At 51.9% G+C, this 9,187-nt stretch overlaps 2 protein-coding genes across 2 annotated transcripts in view; both read right to left on the bottom strand.

Annotated features, from left to right (window-relative positions):
* Positions 1 to 14: 14 nt before the first annotated feature.
* LOC148660502 (uncharacterized) lies at positions 15 to 4,625 on the bottom strand (the record flags this gene model as incomplete). Its single annotated transcript, XM_088638167.1, has 1 exon — positions 15 to 4,625. A coding segment is annotated over exon 1 (4,611 nt), but the record flags the coding sequence as incomplete, so codon positions are not given.
* Positions 4,626 to 6,744: 2,119 nt separating this feature from the next.
* LOC148660501 (uncharacterized) overlaps positions 6,745 to 9,187 on the bottom strand; it is a gene marked incomplete at its 5' end in the record, with an annotated part of 54,398 nt that continues 51,955 nt past the window's right edge. Inside the window, one exon of the mRNA XM_088638165.1 lies at positions 6,745 to 6,822. Within this exon, the coding sequence (XP_088494291.1) occupies positions 6,745 to 6,822 (78 nt within the window). The remainder of the gene's footprint in view (positions 6,823 to 9,187) is intronic.

Genomic DNA, 9,187 nt, shown 5'->3' with positions numbered 1-9,187 from the left:
GGTGGAGTAGTTGTGGTAGTTGGGGCAGGTGTAGTAGTTTCAGGAGTTGTTGTGGTGGTGGGGGCAGTTGTTGTGGTAGTAGGGGCAGGTGTTGTAGTTGTTGGGGCTGTAGTTGTGCTTGGTGGAGTAGTTGTGGTAGTTGGGGAAGGTGTTGTAGTTTCAGGAGTTGTTGTTGTGGTGGGGGTACTTGTTGTAGTTGTTGGGGCTGTAGTTGTGCTTGGTGGAGTAGTTGTGGTAGTTGGGGAAGGTGTTGTTGTAGTTTCAGGAGTTGTTGTTGTGGTGGGGGTACTTGTTGTAGTTGTTGGGGCTGTTGTTGTGCTTGGTGGAGTAGTTGTGGTAGTTGGGGAAGGTGTAGAAGTTTCAGGAGTTGTTGTGGTGGTGGGGGCAGTTGTTGTGGTAGTAGGGGCAGGTGTTGTAGCTGTAGTTGTACTTGGTGGGGTAGTTGTGGTAGTTGGGGCAGGTGTAGTAGTTTCAGGAGTTGTTGTGGAGCTGGGGGCAGTTGTTGTGGTAGTAGGGGCAGGTGTTGTAGTTGTTGGGGCTGTAGTTGTGCTTGGTGGAGTAGTTGTGGTAGTTGGGGCAGGTGTAGTAGTTTCAGGAGTTGTTGTGGTGGTGGGGACAGTTGTTGTGGTAGTAGGGGCAGGTGTTGTAGTTGTTGGGGCTGTAGTTGTGCTTGGTGGAGTAGTTGTGGTAGTTGGGGAAGGTGTTGTTGTAGTTTCAGGAGTTGTTGTTGTGGTGGGGGTACTTGTTGTAGTTGTTGGGGCTGTAGTTGTGCTTGGTGGAGTAGTTGTGGTAGTTGGGGAAGGTGTTGTTGTAGTTTCAGGAGTTGTTGTTGTGGTGGGGGTACTTGTTGTAGTTGTTGGGGCTGTAGTTGTGCTTGGTGGAGTAGTTGTGGTAGTTGGGGAAGGTGTTGTTGTAGTTTCAGGAGTTGTTGTTGTGGTGGGGGTACTTGTTGTAGTTGTTGGGGCTGTTGTTGTGCTTGGTGGAGTAGTTGTGGTAGTTGGGGAAGGTGTAGTAGTTTCAGGAGTTGTTGTGGTGGTGGGGGCAGTTGTTGTGGTAGTAGGGGCAGGTGTTGTAGTTGTTGGGGCTGTAGTTGTACTTGGTGGAGTAGTTGTGGTAGTTGGGGCAGGTGTAGTAGTTTCAGGAGTTGTTGTGGAGCTGGGGGCAGTTGTTGTGGTAGTAGGGGCAGGTGTTGTAGTTGTTGGGGCTGTAGTTGTGCTTGGTGGAGTAGTTGTGGTAGTTGGGGCAGGTGTAGTAGTTTCAGGAGTTGTTGTGGTGGTGGGGACAGTTGTTGTGGTAGTAGGGGCAGGTGTTGTAGTTGTGGGGGCTGTAGTTGTGCTTGGTGAAGTAGTTGTGGTAGTTGGGGCAGGTGTAGTAGTTTCAGGAGTTGATGTGGTGGTGGGGGCAGTTGTTGTGGTAGTAGGGGCAGCTGTTGTAGTAGTTTCAGGAGTTGTTGTGGTGGTGGGGGCACTTGTTGTGGTAGTAGCAGCAGGTGTTGTAGTTGTTGGGGCTGTTGTTGTGCTTGGTGGAGTAGTGGTGGTAGTTGGGGCAGGTGTTGTAGTAGTTTCGGGAGTTGTTGTGGTGGGGGCAGTTGTTGTAGTTGTTGGGGCTGTAGTTGTGCTTGGTGGAGTAGTTGTGGTAGTTGGGGCAGGTGTAGTAGTTTCAGGAGTTGTTGTGGTGCTGGGGGCAGTTGTTGTGGTAGTAGGGGCAGGTGTTGTAGTTGTTGAGGCTGTAGTTGTGCTTGGTGGAGTAGTTGTGGTAGTTGGGGCAGGTGTAGTAGTTTCAGGAGTTGTTGTGGTGGTGGGGGCAGTTGTTGTGGTAGTAGGGGCAGGTGTTGTAGTTGTTGGGGCTGTAGTTGTGCTTGGTGGAGTAGTTGTGGTAGTTGGGGCAGGTGTAGTAGTTTCAGGACTTGTTGTGGTGGTGGGGGCAGTTGTTGTGGTAGTAGGGGCAGGTGTTGTAGTTGTTGGGGCTGTAGTTGTGCTTGGTGGAGTAGTTGTGGTAGTTGGGGCAGGTGTAATAGTTTCAGGAGTTGTTGTGGTGGTGGGGACAGTTGTTGTGGTAGTAGGGGCAGGTGTTGTAGTTGTTGGGGCTGTTGTTGTGCTTGGTGGAGTAGTTGTGGTAGTTGGGGCAGGTGTAGTAGTTTCAGGAGTTGTTGTAGTGGTGGGGGCAGTTGTTGTGGTAGTAGCAGCAGGTGTTGTAGTTGTTGGGGCTGTTGTTGTGCTTGGTGGAGTAGTTTTGGTAGTTGGGGCAGGTGTAGTAGTTTCAGGAGTTGTTGTAGTGGTGGGGGCAGTTGTTGTGGTAGTAGCAGCAGGTGTTGTAGTTGTTGGGGCTGTTGTTGTGCTTGGTGGAGTAGTGGTGGTAGTTGGGGCAGGTGTTGTAGTAGTTTCAGGAGTTGTTGTTGTGGTGGGGGTAGTTGTTGTAGTTGTTGGGGCAGCTGTTGTAGTTGATGGGGCTGTAGTTGTGCTTGTTGGAGTAGTTGTGGTAGTTGGGGCAGGTGTAGTAGTTTCAGGACTTGTTGTGGTGGTGGGGGCAGTTGTTGTGGTAGTAGGGGCAGGTGTTGTGATTGTTGGGGCTGTTGTTGTGCTTGGTGGAGTAGTGGTGGTAGTTGGGGCAGGTGTTGTTGTAGTTTCAGGAGTTGTTGTGGTGGTGGGGGCAGTTGTTGTGGTAGTTGGGGCAGGCGTTGTAGTAGTTTCAGGAGTTGTTGTGGTGGGGACAGTTGTTGTGGTAGTAGGGGCAGGTGTGGTAGTTGTTGGGGCTGTTGTTGTGCTTAGTGGAGTAGTGGTGGTAGATAGGGCGGGTGTTGTAGTAGTTTCAGGAGTTGTGGTGGTGGGGGCAGTTGTTGTGGTAGTAGGGGCAGGTGTTGTAGGTGTTGGGGCTGTTGTGCTTGGTGGAGTAGTAGTGGTGGCAGATCGGGCTTGCATAGCAGTTTCAGGAGGTTTTGTGGTGGTGGGGGCAGTTGTTGTGGTAGTAGGGGCAGGTGTTGTAGTTGTTGGGGCTGTTGTTGTGCTTGGTGCAGTAGTTGTGGTAGTTGGGGCAGGTGTAGTAGTTTCAGGAGTTGTTGTGGTGGTAGGGGCAGTTGCTGTGGTAGTAGGGGCAGGTGTTGTGGTTGTTGGGGCTGTTGTTGTGCTTGATGGAGTAGTGGTGGTAGTTGGGGCAGGCGTTGTAATAGTTTCAGGAGTTGTTGTTGTGGGGGCAGTTGTTGTGGTAGTAGGGCCAGGTGTTGTAGTTGTTGGGGCTGTTGTTGTGCTTGGTGGAGTAGTGGTGGTAGTTGGGGCAGGTGTTGTAGTAGTTTCAGGAGTTGTTGTGGTGGTGGGGGCAGTTGTTGTGGTAGTAGGGGCAGGTGTTGTAAATGTTGGGGCTGTAGTTGTGCTTGGTGGAGTAGTAGTAGTAGTTGGGGCAGGTGTTGTAGTTTCAGGAGTTGTTGTGGTGGTGGGGGCAGTTGTTGTGGCAGTAGGGGCAGGTGTTGTAGTTGTTGGGGCTGTAGTTGTACTTGGTGGAGTAGTTGTGGTAGTTGGGGCAGGTGTAGTAGTTTCAGGAGTTGTTGTGGTGGTGGGGGCAGTTGTTGTGGTAGTAGTGGCAGGTGTTGTAGTTGTTGGGGCTGTTGTTGTGCTTGGTGGAGTAGTGGTGGTAGTTGGGGCAGGTGTTGTAGTAGTTTCGGGAGTTGTGGTGGTGGGGGCAGTTGTTGTGGTAGTAGGGCCAGGTGTTGTAGTTGTTGGGGCTGTTGTTGTGCTTGGTGGAGTAGTTGTGGTAGTTGGGGGAGGTGTAGTAGTTTCAGGAGTTGTTGTGGTGGTGGGGGCAGTTGTTGTGGTAGTAGGGGCAGCTGTTGTAGTAGTTTCAGGAGTTGTTGTGGTGGTGGGGGCACTTGTTGTGGTAGTAGCAGCAGGTGTTGTAGTTGTTGGGGCTGTTGTTGTGCTTGGTGGAGTAGTGGTGGTAGTTGGGGCAGGTGTTGTAGTAGTTTCGGGAGTTGTGGTGGTGGGGGCAGTTGTTGTGGTAGTAGGGCCAGGTGTTGTAGTTGTTGGGGCTGTTGTTGTGCTTGTTGGAGTAGTGGTCGTAGTTGGGGCAGGTGTTGTAGTAGTTTCGGGAGTTGTGGTGTTGGGAGCAGTTGTTGTGGTAGTAGGGCCAGGTGTTGTAGTTGTTGGGGCTGTTGTTGTGCTTGGTGGAGTAGTGGTGGTAGTTGGGGCAGGTGTTGTAGTAGTTTCGGGAGTTGTGGTGGTGGGGGCAGTTGTTGTAGTTGTTGGGGCTGTTGTTGTGCTTGGTGGAGTAGTGGTGGTAGTTGGGGCAGGTGTTGTTGTAGTTTCAGGAGTTGTTGTTGTGGGGGTACTTGTTGTAGTTGTTGGGGCTGTTGTTGTGCTTGGTGGAGTAGTTGTGGTAGTTGGGGCAGGTGTAGTAGTTTCAGGAGTTGTTGTGGTGGTGGGGGCAGTTGTTGTGGTAGTAGGGGCAGGTGTTGTAGTTGTTGGGGCTGTAGTTGTACTTGGTGGAGTAGTTGTGGTAGTTGGGGCAGGTGTAGTAGTTTCAGGAGTTGTTGTGGTGGTGGGGGCAGTTGTTGTGGTAGTAGGGGCAGGTGTTGTAGTTGTTGGGGCTGTAGTTGTGCTTGGTGGAGTAGTAGTGGTGGCAGATCGGGCTTGCATAGCAGTTTCAGGAGGTTTTGTGGTGGTGGGGGCAGTTGTTGTGGTAGTAGGGGCAGGTGTTGTAGTTGTTGGGGCTGTTGTTGTGCTTGGTGCAGTAGTTGTGGTAGTTGGGGCAGGTGTAGTAGTTTCAGGAGTTGTTGTGGTGGTGGGGGCAGTTGCTGTGGTAGTAGGGGCAGGTGTTGTGGTTGTTGGGGCTGTTGTTGTGCTTGATGGAGTAGTGGTGGTAGTTGGGGCAGGTGTAGTAGTTTCAGGAGTTGTTGTGGTGGTGGGGGCAGTTGTTGTGGTAGTAGGGGCAGGTGTTGTAGTTGTTGAGGCTGTAGTTGTGCTTGGTGGAGTAGTTGTGGTAGTTGGGGCAGGTGTTGTAGTAGTTTCAGGAGTTGTTGTGGTGGGGGCAGTTGTTGTGGTAGTAGGGGCAGGTGTTGTAAATGTTGGGGCTGTAGTTGTGCTTGGTGGAGTAGTTGTGGTAGTTGGGGCAGATGTAGTAGTTTCAGGAGTTGTTGTGGTGGTGGAGGCAGTTGTTGTGGTAGTAGGGGCAGGTGTTGTAGTTGTTGGGGCTGTAGTTGTGCTTGGTGGAGTAGTTGTGGTAGTTGGGGCAGGTGTAGTAGTTTCAGGAGTTATTGTGGTGGTGGGGGCAGTTGTTGTGGTAGTAGGGGCAGGTGTTGTAGTTGTTGGGGCTGTAGTTGTGCTTGGTGGAGTAGTGGTGGTAGTTGGGGCAGGCGTTGTAGTAGTTTCAGGAGTTGTTGTGGTGGTGGGGGCAGTTGTTGTGGTAGTAGGGGCAGGTGTTGTAGTTGTTGGGGCTGTTGTTGTGCTTGGTGGAGTAGTTGTGGTAGTTGGGGCAGGTATAGTAGTTTCAGGAGTTGTTGTAGTGGTGGGGGCAGTTGTTGTGGTAGTTGGGGCAGGTGTTGTAGTTGTTGGGGCTGTTGTTGTGCTTGTTGGAGTAGTGGTGGTAGTTGGGGCAGGTGTTGTAGTAGTTTCAGGAGTTGTTGTTGTGGTGGGGGTAGTTGTTGTACTTGTTGGGGCAGCTGTTGTAGTTGATGGGGCTGTAGTTGTGCTTGTTGGAGTAGTTGTGGTAGTTGGGGCAGGTGTAGTAGTTTCAGGACTTGTTGTGGTGGTGGGGGCAGTTGTTGTGGTAGTAGGGGCAGGTGTTGTGATTGTTGGTGCTGTTGTTGTGCTTGGTGGAGTAGTGGTGGTAGTTGGGGCAGGCGTTGTAGTAGTTTCAGGAGCTGTTGTGGTGGGGGCAGTTGTTGTGGTAGTAGGGCCAGGTGTTGTAGTTGTTGGGGCTGTTGTTGTGCTTGGTGGAGTAGTGGTGGTAGTTGGGGCAGGTGTTGTTGTAGTTTCAGGAGTTGTTGTGGTGGTGGGGGCAGTTGTTGTGGTAGTTGGGGCAGGCGTTGTAGTAGTTTCAGGAGTTGTTGTGGTGGGGACAGTTGTTGTGGTAGTAGGGGCAGGTGTTGTAGTTGTTGAGGCTGTAGTTGTGCTTGGTGGAGTAGTTGTGGTAGTTGGGGCAGGTGTAGTAGTTTCAGGAGTTGTTGTGGTGGTGGGGGCAGTTGTTGTGGTAGTAGGGGCAGGTGTTGTAGTTGTTGGGGCTGTAGTTGTGCTTGGTGGAGTAGTTGTGGTAGTTGGGGCAGATGTAGTAGTTTCAGGAGTTGTTGTGGTGGTGGAGGCAGTTGTTGTGGTAGTAGGGGCAGGTGTTGTAGTTGTTGGGGCTGTAGTTGTGCTTGGTGGAGTAGTTGTGGTAGTTGGGGCAGGTGTAGTAGTTTCAGGAGTTATTGTGGTGGTGGGGGCAGTTGTTGTGGTAGTAGGGGCAGGTGTTGTAGTTGTTGGGGCTGTAGTTGTGCTTGGTGGAGTAGTTGTGGTAGTTGGGGTAGGTGTAGTAGTTTCAGGAGTTGTTGTGGTGGTGGGGGCAGTTGTTGTGGTAGTAGGGGCAGGTGTTGTAGTTGTTGGGGCTGTTGTTGTGCTTGGTGGAGTAGTTGTGGTAGTTGGGGCAGGTATAGTAGTTTCAGGAGTTGTTGTAGTGGTGGGGGCAGTTGTTGTGGTAGTAGGGGCAGGTGTTGTAGTTGTTGGGGCTGTTGTTGTGCTTGGTGGAGTAGTGGTGGTAGCTGGGGCAGGTGTTGTAGTAGTTTCAGGAGTTGTTGTTGTGGTGGGGGTAGTTGTTGTACTTGTTGGGGCAGCTGTTGTAGTTGATGGGGCTGTAGTTGTGCTTGTTGGAGTAGTTGTGGTAGTTGGGGCAGGTGTAGTAGTTTCAGGACTTGTTGTGGTGGTGGGGGCAGTTGTTGTGGTAGTAGGGGCAGGTGTTGTGATTGTTGGTGCTGTTGTTGTGCTTGGTGGAGTAGTGGTGGTAGTTGGGGCAGGCGTTGTAGTAGTTTCAGGAGTTGTTGTGGTGGGGGCAGTTGATGTGGTAGTAGGGCCAGGTGTTGTAGTTGTTGGGGCTGTTGTTGTGCTTGGTGGAGTAGTGGTGGTAGTTGGGGCAGGTGTTGTTGTAGTTTCAGGAGTTGTTGTGGTGGTGGGGGCAGTTGTTGTGGTTGTTGGGGCAGGCGTTGTAGTAGTTTCAGGAGTTGTGGTGGTGGGGGCAGTTGTTGTGATAGTAGGGGCAGGTGTTGTAGGTGTTGGGGCTGTTGTGCTTGGTGGAGTAGTAGTGGTGGCAGATCGGGCTTGCATAGCAGTTTCAGGAGGTTTTGTGGTGGTGGGGGCAGTTGTTGTGGTAGTAGGGGCAGGTGTTGTAGTTGTTGTGGCTGTTGTTGTGCTTGGTGCAGTAGTTGTGGTGGTTGGGGCAGGTGTAGTAGTTTCAGGAGTTGTTGTGGTGGTGGGGGCAGTTGTTGTGGTAGTAGGGGCAGGTGTTGTAGTTGTTGTGGCTGTTGTTGTGCTTGGTGCAGTAGTTGTGGTGGTTGGGGCAGGTGTAGTAGTTTCAGGAGTTGTTGTGGTGGTGGGGGCAGTTGCTGTGGTAGTAGGGGCAGGTGTTGTGGTTGTTGGGGCTGTAGTTGTGCTTGGTGGAGTAGTTGTGGTAGTTGGGGCAGGTGTAGTAGTTTCAGGAGTTGTTGTGGTGGTGGGGGCAGTTGTGCTTGGTGGAGTAGTTGTGGTAGTTGGGGCAGGCGTTGTAGTAGTTTCAGGAGTTGTTGTGGTGGTGGGGGCAGTTGTTGTGGTAGTAGGGGCAGGTGTTGTAGTTGTTGGGGTTGTAGTTGTGCTTGGTGGAGTAGTTGTGGTAGTTGGGGCAGGTGTAGTAGTTTCAGGAGTTGTTGTGGTGGTGGGGGCAGTTGTTGTGGTAGTAGGGGCAGGTGTGGTAGTTGTTGGGGCTGTTGTTGTGCTAAGTGGAGTAGTGGTGGTAGATAGGGCGGGTGTTGTAGTTGTTTCAGGAGTTGTGGTGGTGGGGGCAGTTGTTGTGGTAGTAGGGCCAGGTGTTGTAGTTGTTGGGGCTGTTGTTGTGCTTGTTGGAGTAGTGGTGGTAGTTGGGGCAGGTGTTGTAGTAGTTTCGGGAGTTGTGGTGTTGGGAGCAGTTGTTGTGGTAGTAGGGCCAGGTCGTGTAGTTGTTGGGGCTGTTGTTGTGCTTGTTGGAGTAGTGGTGGTAGTTGGGGCAGGTGTTGTAGTAGTTTCGGGAGTTGTGGTGTTGGGAGCAGTTGTTGTGGTAGTAGGGCCAGGTCTTGTAGTTGTTGGGGCTGTTGTTGTGCTTGGTGGAGTAGTGGTGGTAGTTGGGGCAGGTGTTGTAGTAGTTTCGGGAGTTGTGGTGGTGGGGGCAGTTGTTGTAGTTGTTGGGGCTGTTGTTGTGCTTGGTGGAGTAGTGGTGGTAGTTGGGGCAGGTGTTGTTGTAGTTTCAGGAGTTGTTGTTGTGGGGGTACTTGTTGTAGTTGTTGGGGCTGTTGTTGTGCTTGGTGGAATAGTTGTGGTAGTTGGGGCAGGTGTAGTAGTTTCAGGAGTTGTTGTGGTGGTGGGGGCAGTTGTTGTGGTAGTAGGGGCAGGTGTTGTAGTTGTTGGGGCTGTAGTTGTACTTGGTGGAGTAGTTGTGGTAGTTGGGGCAGGTGTAGTAGTTTCAGGAGTTGTTGTGGTGGTGGGGACAGTTGTTGTGGTAGTAGGGGCAGGTGTTGTAGTTGTTGGGGCTGTAGTTGTGCTTGGTGGAGTAGTTGTGGTAGTTGGGGCAGGTGTAGTAGTTTCAGGAGTTGTTGTGGTGGTGGGGGCAGTTGTTGTGGTAGCAGGGACAGGTGTTGTAGTTGTTGGGGCTGTTGTTGTGGTGGTGGGGGCAGTTGTTGTGGTAGTAGGGGCAGGTGTTGTAGTTGTTGGGGCTGTAGTTGTGCTTGGTGGAGTAGTTGTGGTAGTTGGGGCAGGTGTAGTAGTTTCAGGAGTTGTTGTGGTGGTGGGGGCAGTTGTTGTGGTAGTAGCAGCAGGTGTTGTAGTTGTTGGGGCTGTTGTTGTGCTTGGTGGAGTAGTTGTGGTAGTTGGGGTAGGTGTAGTAGTTTCAGGAGTTGTTGTGGTGGTGGGGGCAGTTGTTGTGGTAGTAGGGGCAGTTGTTGTAGTTGTTGGGGCTGTAGTTGTGCTTGGTGGAGTAGTTGTGGTAGTTGGGGCAGGTGTAGTAGTTT

Source organism: Lepisosteus platostomus, chromosome 6 (assembly GCF_059453375.1).
Source record: "Lepisosteus platostomus isolate fLepPlt1 chromosome 6, fLepPlt1.hap1, whole genome shotgun sequence".
In the NCBI taxonomy this organism is placed as follows: Eukaryota; Metazoa; Chordata; class Actinopteri; order Semionotiformes; family Lepisosteidae; genus Lepisosteus; species Lepisosteus platostomus.
This window is presented reverse-complemented; position numbering and strand designations above follow the sequence as displayed.